This window comes from Mytilus edulis, chromosome 12, assembly GCF_963676685.1.
Source record: "Mytilus edulis chromosome 12, xbMytEdul2.2, whole genome shotgun sequence".
In the NCBI taxonomy this organism is placed as follows: domain Eukaryota; kingdom Metazoa; phylum Mollusca; class Bivalvia; order Mytilida; family Mytilidae; genus Mytilus; species Mytilus edulis.
This window is the reverse complement of record NC_092355.1, coordinates 26,217,577-26,234,167: the sequence shown is the minus strand read 5'-3', so window position 1 is coordinate 26,234,167 and position 16,591 is coordinate 26,217,577. Positions and strand designations below refer to the sequence as shown.

The window sequence follows — 16,591 nt, the reverse complement described above, 5'->3', positions numbered from 1 at the left end:
GACAATAATAATGGTGTGTGTATACGGATCAACACTTTTATGGATCAATAATGAACAAATCGTAAACAAACTTTGATTGTTAATCAAAAGTTCTCTTTAACGTGTTTGAATTGGTTTAATGCATGTGATGTTAGCACCTGGTTCGTCTTTGTTATTAGATACATGTATGCAGTGTCCAACCGGTTGCTAGCAGAGGGTTCTATATTCAAATTTCCTAGCTGAATAAAATAAACTAAAAAAAACACATTCGATAGCAATTAAAGAAGTATGTTAGTAGCTACAGAGGGTAAAAAAGTGATGTATGTAATCTTGTTTAAACCAATTTAAGTTAACGTAAACTATGGCTGTCCTAAAGTATAAGTCCTTATGTATTTCGAATGTTTCTAGGTATGCGATATAGATTTTTATCAATAAGATGTTACCAAAGATGTACATGTAACAGAAAAATTGTTCAAGACACAAAAACAAATTGCCACTGTAGTAAGATTTGCCAATTCAAATATAATCAACTTCAAAAAGCAAAAAAAAAACATATTTTCGATTGCCTAAATACTCAAACTATATACAGAAAAGAGGACCAAGGGCTTTGGCTAGATCGTCTTGGTCCCTCCACCTTTATGATAATATGGCTATGCTTATTTGATATATATATATTTATGACATCAAAAGGAATTTCGGTAACCTTTTCGTCTTCTATGTTTATGAAGTTCCAGTTTATTATAAAGGTAAAACCTAAAGAAGAATGCTGAAGATAGAGTGAGCCCCTAGTCCTTCAAAATCTATAATATTTGATATTCTTGTATACTTCCGATCAAAATAAATGTTATGTACAGGAGGCTTAAAATGTAATTTTTCATATAAAAATCTTAACAATATTATGCATATAGTAAGTTAAAATAAAGATGTGAATTACATCAAACAGGTTTTTTGCAGTAAATATGATTCTGTTGTAAACAAGGAAACTTTTGATATAATGATAATGGGTCTCGATAATGTGTCATGTAAATCTTTTACTCATTTTGAAAGTTTGGAACAAATTTTAAACGTCAATTATGTAGTACAGACCTATTCGACGATCAATGTTCACGCACAGTTTCTGAAAAAAATGTGTCGTGTGATTTGAAGTTGCACTACAAGACAATGGTATTATTATAAATATCGAATAATTTGCTGATAAAACGGTTGACATGTCTGCTTCAACTATTCCTTTGTAATGTGTTGCTATATTAATTTATTAGATATTGCCATACGATACTTCCCAACCATTTAAACTACTTAATTGTCGCGATATATAATAATAACATTCGTCATAGCTACGATATCACTGAATGGTGTCGTAGAAGTCTTTGTTTAAACATTAGTACAAGTGGCAGATTGCGTTGTCATACACTGGCTTCTTTAAAATATTGAACCAACTGAATCAGTCAAGGGCATTGCTTAAACAGGTTTTTTTTTTTTACTTATAAAGGTAGTTTTTGTTTCTAAAATTTATAAAATAAGTCAATAGAGTGATTTAAATTTCAATAGAAGCATGGACTAAATGTATTTTATCGTGAATTTTAACATCATTTTATATCATAAAATAAAGAATTTATTAGATTAAGAGGAGTATAGAGATAGAGGGTTAATTTAAAAATAATGACAAATTTAAAATAATACTTGAATAAATTATTTGAACATATTTTGAAGAATAAGTACATGTAGTAATTACACTTATGTATTCGATAGGTCAACTATATTTGTTATAGGGAAGAATATTTAGCTGTACATGTTTGCCTGCCATGGTTCATCTGACCTTGACCTCATTTTCATGGTTCAGTGGTTAATGTCAAGTGTATGTGACATTGTAATAAAGCTTTATATTTTGGACTATCAGCAATGTATGAATGATTAGTAAAGAAGGCGAGACATTACAGTGTGTGCATTATTGGAAGCTTCACACTACTTGATCTGCTCATGACAACGGTTGTATTTTTTAATTTTACAATCAATGAAGTCAATGAATTTTCTGTGATTAGGTTTTTAACTTACTTAATTCAACTACAAATAATCACGCCTTCTTGCAAAAGTATTTATGACTGCCACAGAGACTATGAACCAATACAAATTTCTATACCAGCAGCTAATTCAGGATACATCAATGAATATAAACCTAGTGTAAATAATTTCTGTGTCATTTGATTTCTGGTTGATAGTTGTCTCTGTGACAATAATTCCACAGTTAAGGGTTGTATTTATAAGTATCTTTCACAGTTCTTAAAAGGGATGTATAGCCAGTCAAGGTCGTTAAAAACGTCCATTTGTTGTCTTCTTCACTAGAGTTGGTATATTACAGATTCCAGTAATAACGTTTTATTCTATTTGAAAATCCTCACCAAGATTCAAATAGAGTAAATAAACATTAAATAATATGATTTTTTTCAAGAACATTGGTAAGTTTGGTTATATACTAGTCATTTTTGGGGCAATTAAAAGCTTACTGTCAGTGTGAGAATGGGTCCATGTTGTCAGACCGTACGGGAGATCATCGTAATACCACAAATTTAATTTGATATGATAATCGTGACTTGATTATTAGATAGTCTTGAACATGATTATAGTAATTTATCAATGATAATCGTAACTTTCTTTATATGCTGATTGTTATGGCGACTATTAATAAATCATGTTTGAATGTCTGATAGAGTGACTAGAATTAGTGTATAATTTACTAAGTTACTTATTGCTTTGTATACATACATTCTTTATACTTTACAAGTTATAATTTACAAAAGATCTTCGTCATGATGACAAAGAGTGGCAAACATTTTTCATGTTCACACCTTGTTAATGGAAACTATAATGTTTAAAAGAGGGACGAAAGATACCAAAGGGACAGTCAAACTCATAAATATAAAACAAACTGACAACGCCATGGCTAAAAATGAAAAAGACAAACAGAAAAACAATAGTACACATGACACAGCATAGAAAACTAAAAAATAAACAACACGAACCCCACCAATTACGTTCGTTTTCAAGTAAGGAAATTATGTTGGTCACGATATCTGATACTCCGTTAAACTATTTAAAATCTCCTTCCCTTTTGTTCAAGGTTCACTTAAATGAAAACTACATGCTTATATATGTATATAAGTGTCTCAGAATGTGACTTTAACACACTAACGAGTGTTATAAAATTAGTTGTTATATTTTATATATTGTTCACGCAAAATTTCGCTAAACAAATTAGCTTCATCGGGCGTGTGCATCTATTTTTTTATATATATATTTATATATTTAATAGAAGATGTGGTAAGGTTGCCAATGAGACAATTCACCACAAGAGACCAAACAGACATAGAAATTGAAACCTATAGTTTACCATACGACCTTCAACAATGATCAAAACTCAAACCACATAGTCAGCTTTAAAAGGCCCGGTATTCAAACGAGAAAACTAACGGCCTAATTTATGTAAAAAAAAAAGAACAAAAACAAATATGTTACATATCAACAAACGACAACTACAGAATTAAAGGCTCCTGACTTGGGACTGGCACAAACATATAGACTTTGGTAGGGTTAGACATGTTACCTGGATCCTAACCCTCCCCCTAACCTGGGACAGTGGTGTAACAGTAGAACATAAGAACGAACTATAAAAATCGGTTAAAAAAGGGTTAACTCATCAGATAGATACAAATAGAAATAACTCTTACACAAACACAGAGTGAACGTGGCCGGGTACTTGTATTTTCCAACAACACAAATACACTAACAACAGGTGTGAGAGTACAGCTAGTTCAAAGCCAGAAACAACAAATAAAAAACATGCATCTAAGACTACCTTATTTTGAAAAAAAAGTATTTCGATCATGAATAATGTTACGCGTTTGATATTATTTTTTTTTTGTTAATCCTTTTTATGCTCCCGCCGTAGCGGAGGGAGCATTAAGTTTTACATTTGTCCGTTGTACGTCCGTTGGTACATTCCACAATTGGTTTCCGTCCTCATACTTTGTTTTACCTTAACAAAATATTACAATTTTTTTCAAGTTATTTGTCTACAAGTTACGATTACATGTATCTTCTTTAGGAGTTACGATGACCTTCCGTAAATTTCCTATGGCTATTATGTCGATAAAAAGGCCACAGATAATACAAAGAACACACATAACAAAACCGTAAACTTTTTTTTTTCTAAAATATTTATTTCAAAGAAATAAATATGATTCCTTTTACATAGTACTTTTCATGTAACTTAAGTTGTACTGATGTCTTTTTTCAAAGCCGAGTGTAAATGTTAGATTTAGCTCTATCATTTCTATAACTATACAGGAAATTTTAACGATATCTTAATCAACACATCAGGAGCTCCAAAATTGTCTCAAATTATCAATATCGTATTCCATTCTCTCATAAAGCTGTAATTAGTGTAAACATCGTTACCACATAAAAGTAGATAATATTTGATTAGGTGTAAAATTTGATCTATACATTCCATCCAAAATCTGAGACACCCTATTGTAGATAATGGCTCTAGGAAAAACATATAATAAAATCAACCCTCTCGGGATATCCATGAAGACGCTGTTTTCATTTGAAAGTGGATTTTTTTTGTAAAATTTTGTAGACACTGTTAACATTATAATTAATTCCATAATTGTTGTATAATACCAACATTGCATTAATTTGAAAGAGTAATCTGTTAGCTATCTGAAGATACCACTTTTATAAATATTCAAGCATTATAAAGCGTTTTAAAACTGGGGAATTGGAGTAATAAAAATCTTTGTATTGTGCTACCTCAACTCAGTGAAACATTAAACGATATTCCCGTGCTTGCATTTCCTATCGTGATTTTCTTGATAGAGGGTTGCTGCTCACAAGGAAGCTATTAAACCAAGAGTTCCAAATGGTGAAGTTGAAATCATCCGTTCGTAAATTTTACGGACGCCATCACGAGTTGGTAAACCGTTATGGAATAACCGTTTCACAAATGATATCGGATATGTTCCTTACGTCGTAACTACAATCACCTTCCCTTTCATGAATGTGACCTACCGAATTAGACTATTTACCGGATTTGTTATCTCACAAGCAACACTACGGGTGCCACATGTGGAGCAGGATCTGCTTACCCTTCCGGAGCACCCGAGATCACCCCTGGTTTTTCGTGTTGTTTATTCTTTAGTTTTCTATGTTGTGTCATGTGTACTGTTATTTGTTTGTCTTTTTCATTTTTAGCAATGGCGTTGTCAGACTGTTTTAGATTTATGAGTTTGGCTGTCCCTTTGGTATCTTTCGTCTCTCTTTTAGAAACTGTAAACAATTCAAAGCTTAAAAATACAGATATAAATGTAACATTCGCTACTAGAGACAGAATACAAACAGTCAATGAAATTGATGATGCTTCGCAATTGTGTCGAAAATTGAATAAAAATCTCTGCAAATATTCAACAGTGCCTTTATTTGAATTCTATTTACTCCAACTAAAAGTGTACTACGATTATAGGTAATCGAATATATAAAATGACTTCATGCGTCATATCAATCATTTCAATTCCTTGAAAATATTTTTCTGAATCCTATATAATTATAAAAGCAAGTATCAGCACTATTGTATAATGATCATCCAATAAATATCCTTTGTTTTGTTGTATGTGTATGCGCAAAAAAGAAACGTCTTCACTCTACAACATAAAAAGGATTCATTAGCATTTTAAGTAGATGAAGTTCGAAACTTTTAGATAACAAAACAGCACACAGTTTAAGTGAGGTGTGTTTTTCAATTAATTTTATTGTTGTATTATATCTGTTTAATATTGCACAACAGTACAAATAGGTAATCATCTATATACTAGTTAATATGATGTAGATGAACAAAAAAGGCACGCAAAAGTCATAACCTGTTCTTTTACCAGTTTGCTATATGGTATGTGTTTTGCTCATTTTTTAAAATCTCATCGTGACCTATTGATGTTAACTTCTATCGAAACTTATGTATATATACCCTGGCCAATATTTAACAGTACCTTTGTTTTGATTCTATTTACATCTACTAGAAATGTATCTCGTAGTACATTTGGTGTAGCAATCAACTGCTTTTATTGGATATTACAATCACGTGATTCAAAGATTATTTTATGTAGCCTTCTTTCTATTTTTAGATATATTGTCGCTATATTTCTTTTTATATGGTTAAAAAAAATCGTATTCAAATTTAAATTTGCGTCGTCATAACGACACACATAACAACCATGGTTGTACATGTAGCACCGCAGCAGACGAAAAAGTAAGTTGCATGTTTATCAGGATATTTCTAACTTTTATGTTAAATGTAGACACTGAGAATACAAGAAAGCTAATGTAACCAGCTCAACGTCTCAAAAGATAAACTATAAAAAAAAATCCATGTTATTTGTACTCTGTAGGAAAGTTGTATCATTGTCAATGAAAGTAATAAAATCAATAATGATTTCATTTTTTCATTTTTGAGACGACCCTTCACATTTCAACTGTCGTAGTCGTTCTCAACTGTAGGTGTCAGAGATGTTGAAAATGTCTACTGAGATCAAATTATAGACATTCGATTCTTGTTTACAGTTATCGTCCCTTTAAATTTACAATACGGAAGCAGATTTCCTTAGAACCTAAATATAGGAAGTAAGGTAAGAAATCAAAACATTCTACCATCTGCAAATGATAAGTACATGTTAAAATAGAAAATGTAGTATATTATCACAATGTTATATGTGTTTAAACATGTTAAATATTAAGGTGAACAGAAACTTGAAACTATTTGCATCAGTGAATTCTAATTGTGGTATTTACTTTCGCTTTTGGCTCGACACAATCAATATTGTTGATGATGCATATACCTTGTATTCGGGTTCATTATAAATTGTTTAAAGGTTTTATTATTAATTCATTATTTTTTTAAACCTCGAAAATACCAGGATTACCTGATTTGCACATCATTGCATAATATCACAATATTCAACTACATTATTGTTTCATCTATATTCGGTGAGACTACATATGTTTATATACACATGGAAAAAAGTATTGCAACACCAAATTGAAATTCAAATTAAAAAAAAAACACTTTTTTTTTTTGTTAAATAATTTGTTGAAATAGAACCAGTTAAACATTATTTAAATATCACCTGAGTTTAATCAATAAATATCGACTCTATCAGTTCTTATCTGCACATGCAGCTATTGTACTCGTAAACACTAAAATAGATGTTTTTATCTTCATTGTTTTCAACACTTAAAATAAACAAGTTTATAAATTTATGTTATTGACACCTTGTAATTGGTCATCCACAACTCATAACTGCAGCAAGATGGCAGATATCCAGCATGAGGGAAGCAGGTATGTCGCTTTGATAATTGCACGTATTGTTGGTCATCACCATTCCACTATAAGTCGTTTTGAGAATAAAACTCAGGCAAGAAACGATGTTAAAGACCTTCCGAGGTCAAGAAGACCCCTATAACATCTGCTAGGGAATATAATGCATAATGAAGGTTGTCAGAAGGAAACCCATTGCAAACAATACAATCCTAAAAAAGAGAATGATGACCATACAAGGGCCTTTAAACAAGAACTGTTCGAGATCGGCTCATCGCTACTGGTTATCGTGCGATAATAACATTTCGGGACTTTTGCCTACGAACAGACACATAGATGCCCGTATCCAATATAGTGCAGAGCTCGCCAAATTTGGAAATTAGCGTTGTGGAGGAAGATCCATTGTTCCAATGGAATTCGGTTTATCTTCCTTGGTCCAATCGTTGCCCGAATTTGAACCATATCGAGCATATATTGGACACTATTGGGCGTAAAGTGCACGACAGGACACCCCAGTGCAAACAAGTCATGAAATAAACAATACCCTGCGTCAAGAATGGTTGCTGCTAGCTTAGCAACATATTAGTCGACTTATGGCAGGAATCAGAAGACGTTAAGATGCGGTTATCCGTTTGAATGGAGGCTGCGCACAAAGTACTAATTCTTTGGCGTATAGCGACAAACCATGATGTGAACAATCATCTAAAGATTAATTTTAAATGTCTGACATTGTAAAGTTCGACTACAGTAAAAGTTGTAAAATGCATTTTTTTTTGTACAAAAAACACTTCATTTTGTTATTAAAATTTTGGTGAGATAAAACTGTTTTTTTTTTTTTCATACATTTTTTGTTCGTTTTAAAGCCAATGTTATCATTAACTACGTTTCAATATTATTTTACAAATATTTTATCATATTCCATCCAAAATAAGAGACTGATTTTTCAAGTTTTAAAAAGTCAAGGTGTTGCGATACTTTTTTCCATGAGTATATTTTATACGCTTGATTTCTATCTTTATATTTATGTGTGTTGTTGTATTTAATATCATTTGTGCGGGTTTGCTTTGACATAAAAAATACTTCAGTGTGATGAGCTAAAAAACACTTATATTGAAATGGGAATAATTATAACTTCCTGTTTAAAATTTCTTGAGCTAGGGCTGCATTTTGTACATAAGAATAAATCGTGTGATTAAAAAATGTCAAACAGTCTTAATGATTTTTAATTATCAGTTTATAGATTCAGTTAGCACTTCAAACGTTTAAATCACGTGGAAAATCAGCGTATAGTACAAGAGTATTCTGGTATTGGAAATGATATGGATCTGATCAAACATATTGGCAGACATTATATTTAACCAATACTCTCAATCTAGGTCAACGTATTAGATTTAGTTAAATCTTGAAAATTGAAATGTAAAATGAAAGTGAAATTAAAAATGTATTCGTCAAAATAATTTAGAAACCATAGTTTGATCGAAGATAAAAATGCAATGGCAATTGTGGCTAAAAATAAAAGTTCAACTTAACTATATTAATCCTATTGTGTTTTAAGGTAGACATGTCTGAACCTTTACAGTTTTTATTATCGATCGAAATAAGAAATGACAACCATGACAACGGGATTGATGTTGAATCACTCATAAAACGTGCTAGCAGTGCCATCGCAGAGAAGGCAAAATATAAGTTTAGGGTAAGATATGATGTAATCTCACTTTATTCTACAGTTCAAAATAAGAAGGAATGAAATACAAAAATAACATGTTCAGTTTTCAATAAAACTGGTACCATAGCTCTCCACACATGTTGTCGATTAAAAAGTCGATCTGAATAATCAATTAGGACAATTTAAAAATTAAACAGTGATCTAGTTAATCATTTTCACATTTTTGGAATGTTATGAAGACTAAAGTATTAGACGATACATCACACAGAACAATAGCAGTGTGGTGCTAATCATTTCGTATAAACAAACACAATATTAAAAATACGAAAAAAACATGTCTTAAACAAAACTAATGAGTTTTATCTAGTTCATATTGTTTTGTCCTTATTTGTTGTTAACTGCTTAATTTTTCATCTACCCTTTTTGTGATTTGTTGTTGTCTGTAGATCTTCGACTTATAATCAATTCAATATTCTACTGTGTCATAAACTAATACAGAAAGTGCTTTATTATTGTTAGATCGATATTTTCTATTTAAGGTACATTTTTGTAACTTAACTACAATTATGTTAAAAGAGCTCGAGTGACATACACATATACACGATTACGAAGTCATGACATTCATATATGTAGCCAGCACTTAATCCAGAAAACTTATAACGTATAACAATAACTTTCAGGTGTTTGGAGAAGCAAAGATTATTGCAAGTATGTTCATCAATTATGTATACTATGTACTGTCGATCTTCTTACATTCTAAATAATTGTACACTTGTTTACTGTTCACACAATTTCTGCAATGATGTTGTCCGGTGAATTATCTTGATTTGTGAATTGTTTTATATCTTTTGTTATCTTTTGCATTTAGGTACGTTAAGAGAACATGTTAACATGGTTAAGACAATAATAAAATCAAACTACCAGGAGACCACTTCGACAACTACTGAGATTTGATATATATTTCGAAATTAATATTTGGAGGTCTCATATATCATTTTTATTACCTGTATAACCAGTATGTCGAAGATATCAACACTGATACGAAAATGAATATAATAAGCAATGATACATGTGATAAATTAATTGAAAGTTATGATTTTGAGGTACACAACACTTTTACAGAAGACCCACAGTTTCCGATCACGATGGTAAAGATTTATATCATTGACCGTATCAAAATCCTTGTACAAGCTATAAAAGAAGCGGATATGATATGTTTGCCAATGAGAAAAGTATCTACCTAGCCAACTGATATAGATGTTAGCAATGTGGTTCAAATAAGTCAATAACATGCTGTATTGCAAGATGAAAAACGATCCTGACATTAACAATATTCATGTTAATTTTCTATGTAGTCCTTACTTCTAAAAATCTTCTCCTCTGAAACTACTGGGCCACAATCATCTTTGGGGTATCTAGTTTAAAAAATGTGTCCGGTGCTTTACTAACTGTAATTTGTGTGTTCGTTTACGTTAAGTGTTGTTGTACATCATATAAACGTTAGATAACTGGTCATTTCAAACACGCGTAAAGGCATAATCACACATAAATTATCCATTATGTCCATTTTGAAATGTTTCATTGAAACTGGCCTCAATTATTCATTGACATAGGCGGATCCAGGGGGGGGGGCCTTGGGGGCCCGCCCCCCCCCCTTTTGTGGGAAAAAATTGGTTGATTATATAGGGAATCATTGAAGCATGACTGGAGCGGGCCCCCTCTTAGGTCAGTCAGCGGGCCCCCCTTAGGAAAAGTTCTGGATCCGCCACTGATTGAGTAGGTCAACTCACTTCGTCATGTACTTTAAATGATAAATTTTGTCTTGTTTTCAATTTTTGTTTGTCTTTCATTTATTTTTCTTCGTAAGACTAGGAGTTTCAGTGGACGTGTGGTCTAAACAGACAAACTACTGTATAGCTAGCATGTCAACGCTGTGGTTGTGAGCTAGAATCCTGCACAATACATGAGCGCTCGACTCCATAATAATATCTTCATCATAAAAATCTTTCGCCAGGAATAGTATAAATGTGCTGAAAATGGCTTGAAATACAAATCCATCAATCAATCAGTCAATGTAGGACGTGCATTATGTTAAGGTTTAATTTGTAACTAATGGTTGAATTTATATCACTACTATTTATTCAAATTGAGTGTGGGTTGATGTTATGTTATTTTGTTTCTTTTATCAATATCCTTTCTGCATGTAGCATGTAGAAGGAATTCAATAAATCAGAATCGTACGAATGCAAAAGCGTCGGAAAATTATTCAAAGTTCTTAACTAATTATGGAGAAAATGAACTTTTATAACAAATAATGGTGAAAACAAAAGAGGGGTGAGAGATACCAGAGGGACAGTCAAACTCATATATCGAAAATAAACTGACAACGCCATGGCTAAAAATTAAAAAAAAAACAAAAAGACAAATAATAGCACACATCACACAAGTTAGAAAACAAAAGACTAAGCAACAGGAACCCCATCAAACACTAGGGGTGATCTCTACACTGTGCATACTAGTTCGACACATGTCATACATGTGAAAAAAGTATGAAATAAACATCGATATGGTCCCTCTATATTGAAAAAAAGAGTAAAAGTATCAATATATTGTTAATAAATGATAAAATTATTTATACATTGAAGAAATTTGAAGTCAGAATTCCGTTATGTACACCAAAATTCAAAAGTATAAAAATCGTATGTATTATAATTATTAAGAGAGAGTCATAGGGTAAATTGATAATAATTTTGATTTTTTTAAGTCAGGGGCCACAAACAAAGTCTAATCTTTTTTTACCTTCTAAAATCTTAAATCAACAAGTTTTATAAATCTTCAAAACAACATACGCTTCCTAAATCTGGTAATTGTGGAAGAAACACGCACACACACACACACACACACACGTTCCCCTTAGTATTCTAGATAGTGTATGATTTTAGAAGTATCTGACGCACTTGTAGGCGATATACATGTGACTGGTAACTTTGTGTGTTTCTGAGTGTACTAATTCAGGATGTTTATATATTTTGTTTACAATCAGTTTTTCAAGTAAATGATGGTTCAGTTGTGAACATGGTTACTTCTGACATTATGAAGATGGGTCCGTATACTGTTACATGCACCCCTCTCTGTGAATACGACAGTGGGGAGAAGCATTCAGGTTACAATGGGCCAAAAACTCAACGCATATTATCTGGAGAACATGTTGTATGGTTTGAAGTTGCATATAATCATGGTAACGTAAATTTCTTATTTACACTTAGTTTATCCTATTATATGTTTTATGTGTAACCTTGGAGGTTATTGATATCATGGTAGAATGTTTGAGATTTGTAACATGTGTAACAACAGATCATTTGTTCTAAAACAAAACACATAAAATTAGCAGATGCAGCCTCTTGAGCTTGATCTTAAGACACAATTGCGAGCAGAAGTACTGTTTTAAATACGTCTGTTGCGTTCGAATGTTTGTGTTCAAACATAACGATACGACATTTATCTGTGTTGTGCCGCCACTTTGCCTCGCATCATTACATGTCTTGAGCGACAAATCGTGTACCATCAGAAAAGAAATACCTGCTTAGTATTTCTCCAGGTATATTTGTAGGGTTGTTTGTACTTGTATTATATTTGTGTCTGAATTATCCTTTCAGAGTATGGTCTTTAAAAAAAGAAACAACACATTATACATTTCAAGCGTCAGAAGGTTTTTTTTATGGATTTACCTTCATCTTAAGTTGCAATCTAGAGACCACATTTTCTTTTATACTGTATACCTGATTTCGTTGAAAGAGTTATTTTTTTTGACAGGTATATCACGTGAGGATTTTGATAGGTTATGGAGTATGAATGTTCGGACAATGGTAAATGAAGGCAGACAAGGATTGAGTCAGACAGAAGTTTTCAAAATACTTGCGGAAAAACGGGTATAATAGTGACACATGTTTGTACTCTGCTAAAACATCACACCACAACCATTATATTACTACAAAACAAAATGCATTCAACTTTACCACTAACTATGCCTATATCCCCTTCTGTACCTCCATCACTGGCTATTATTCGACAATATTCAGCACCTGCATCAATAACTATCTTTCGACCATATCTAGCACCTCAACCACAAACTATACCGTCACGATCATTTTAATTACTATCATCACCACTACAACAATTTATACACTGTAGTCTAAATAGTTCATCTTAAGAGGTTACTTATCTAAAAATTCGTGAATTAGGAGACTAGCTCCGATGTTAATTGACAAAGATTTTACTGTTGAACACAGCTGGATAAAAAGTATAGACAGTCATGGAAATGAAGCTTAGCATCGGTAGTATTCATTCTCATTTTGTAAATATGTTCAAAAATATGTTATCAATAAATTAAAAAAGAGAATATCCGTATTTTCATGACGGGAACCAAATGAATAAGTTTTGAAGGTATTTTGTCTGTCACCGATGATATTTATATTACATCCATTCCATGTTATGTATAATATAACTTCGCGTTAGAATATTTCCTGATCTATGCCAATACGTGTATACCAATTACTAGTATCACTGATAAAACTATTGATACTATTGGGGATAAACATACCGCCAGTCTTCGACATCTATGGATTCCTTTTTTAAGTATTTTGTGTATTGTGCTGCTTTATATATACACATGGAAAAAAGTATTGCAACACCTTGATTTTTAAAAATTTGAAAAATCAGCCTCTTTTTTGAATGTAATATAATAAAATATTGTATAATATTATTGAAACATAGTTTATGATAACATTTGCATTGAAACGAACAAAAAATGTTTGAAAAAAAAATGATTTATATAACCACAATTTTAATAACAAAATGAAGTGTTTTTTGTACAAAAAAATGCATTTTACAACTTTTACTGTAATCGAACCTTACAATGTCAGACATTTCAAAATTAATCTTCAGATGACTGTTCACATCATGGTTGATCGTTATACGCCAAAGAATTAGTACTTTGTGCGCAGCCTCCATTCAAACGGATAACAGCATCTAAACGTCTTCCGATTCCTGCCAAAAATCGACTAATTTGTTGCCAAGGTAGCAGCAACCATTTCTGATGAAGAGCATTGTTTATTTCTTGATGTGTTTGAACTGGGGTGTCCTTTCGCGCACGTTCCGCCCAATAGTGTTCCATATATGCTCGATATGGTTCAAATCCGGGCTACGATCCGTCCAAGGAAGATGAACCGAGTTCCATTGGAACAATGGATCTTCCTCCACGATGCTAATTTTCAACTTTAGCGAGCTCTGCACTTCATTGGATACGGAAAACTGTGTGTCTGTTTGTAAGCAAAGGTCTCTGAAATGGTCTTATCGCACGATAACCAGTAGCGATGAGTCGATCACGAACAGTTCTTGTTAAAAAGCTCTTGTATGCCCACCACTCTCATTTTAGGATTGTATTGTATGCAATGGGTTTCCTTCTGACCAACCTTCATTATGCTTGATTTTCCCTAGCAAATGGTATAGAGGGTCTTCTTTATCCCAGAAGGTCTTGAACATCGTTTAGTGCCTTATTTTTAACTCAAAACGACTTATAGTGGAATGGTGATGACCAACAATACGTGCAGTTGTTACAGCGACATCCCTGCTTCTCTCATGCTGATAATATGCAATCTTGCTGCAGTTTAGAGTTGTCGAGGACCCATTACAAGGTGTCAATTACATAACTTTAAAAACTTGGTTATTTATTGTGTTGAAAACAATGAGGATGAAAACATCTGTTTTGCTGTTTACGGGTACAGTAGCTGCATGTGCAGATAAAAACTTATCGATTCGATATTTATTTATTAAGCTCAGGTGAAACTTAAATAATGTTCAAGTTGTTCTATTTTACCAAATTATATCACAAAAAAATAAAAAGTGTTTTTTTTTATTTCAATTTCAATTTGGTGTTGCAATACTTTTTTCCATGTGTATAGTTGTTTGCTATTCAAACGAAAGTAAAAACGTTTATCTGTCGCAATAATTGTTAATCAAACATTTATTTCATTCAATCATTTCTCGGGTTATTTCTCAAATTTTATAGTTTTGTATATAAAAAAAAAACAATCTTGCTATCACTGTTAAAAAAAGGTGTGTAAAATGTAAAACTTATTTTTTCCTAGGTGTATGCCTTCTCCTGTAAATTACCGACTGAAACCTGGGAAGCCCATATACAGAGCTTTAAGCTGGACAAGATATACAAGAATGCAAAACTTGTTACAAAATTTTAAGAAACCAACTTATGCTTAATCTGAAAATAACTAATTATCTAATGTCTACCCCCAATTTGATATTAATAAGTATTGTAATTTTCATTGTTATTAATAAATGTAATATCGGTATTACAAATCTAATCTTCAATCAATCCTAATTCTATTTTATTTTTGGGAAATATTTTTAGAAATTCAAATGTGACGTCATTTTGTGTGGGTTTTTTTTCTACAATTTGAAATGTGATGTGAGTTGAGGCTTTGGCTAACTCGGCTGTGTATTTTTATGTGCTGGATTAGGTTAATTTATGTAATGTATCCGTTTTATTCTGTAATTAGTCACCCCTTCGGTGTTATCATGTACAATCTATATCTATCATATAGTCATCTTATAAAATTTACTGTTTGCAAAAGTATGAATTATTCTAAATAATAAGGATGTTCTTATCCCTGCAGGCAGAAAACGCTAGCCGTATTGGGCACAACTTTTTGGAAATTTTGGTAATCGGTGCTCTTCGGCTTTGTACTTGTTTTGAACTTTCGAACTTTTTCATCTGAGCGTCACCTGTAGGTCTTGTGTGGATGAAACGCAAGTCTGGTGTTTTAAATCATAGACCTGGTACCTTTTTTTAGTTATTATTCGTGTGTTTTCTGTCCTATATGTTCGCCCATTTATTTGTATTGTAGTCCTGTCATGTAATGTTGTCATTTAAATGTTATATCTAACATTGCCATAAAAGCAGGAGGTTTGGCATGCCACAAAACCAGGTTCAACCGACCATTTTTGTCTTAAAATGTCCTGTGCTTAGTCCGGAAATGGCCCATTGTTTTATTATCGTTTGTTCCTGTGTGTGTTACATTTTAATGTTGTGTTTCTGTTGTGTCGTTGTTCTCCTCTTATATTTTATGCGTTTACCTCAGGTTTAGTTTGTAATCCGGATTGATTTTTTCTTAATCGATTTATGAGTTTCGAACAGCGGTATACTACTGTTCCTTTGTTTATAACAAACTTTGAGTTTGGTTTTTTTTGTACGTCAATTGTATTACAAAATCCTACAATCCATCGAAACAACTTTTTTACACGTTTCCTTACAAACCAAGTTATAGCGAAGGGTATGTTTTATGCTAAGTTTTTTTTAGAATAACAGACATATTGTTCATATGTTGTACTGATGTACCACTGTTCCATGTTAGGGAAACTGTTGGGCTCTTTTAACCCTTTAAGTTTCTTTCCCAAGTCAATAATCTGTAACCATTGGTTGTTTTTCGTAGCTGTATATCATATGTGTTATTAGTTTGTTGTTGTATACAGTTCGTTCTTGTGTTGTACTGTTGTGTTGCACACATTCG

The 16,591-nt window shown here is 32.2% G+C and overlaps 1 protein-coding gene across 2 annotated transcripts; it reads left to right on the top strand.

Annotated features, from left to right (window-relative positions):
- The first annotated feature begins 6,510 nt into the window (after nt 1–6,510).
- Nucleotides 6,511–15,291, top strand: LOC139498146 (uncharacterized). Of its 2 annotated transcripts, none has more exons than XM_071286476.1 (6): nt 6,511–6,653; nt 8,898–9,035; nt 9,689–9,716; nt 12,052–12,246; nt 12,822–12,937; nt 15,155–15,291. In XM_071286476.1, the coding sequence occupies exons 2-6, from the start codon at nt 8,904–8,906 to the stop codon at nt 15,260–15,262; spliced, it is 579 nt and encodes a 192-aa protein (XP_071142577.1). In that variant the 5' UTR covers nt 6,511–6,653; nt 8,898–8,903; the 3' UTR covers nt 15,263–15,291. The 2 variants fall into 2 exon arrangements, with proteins under 2 accessions (XP_071142577.1, XP_071142578.1); XM_071286477.1 differs by having other exon boundaries at nt 6,523–6,653; nt 8,902–9,035.
- Nucleotides 15,292–16,591: the final 1,300 nt, after the last annotated feature.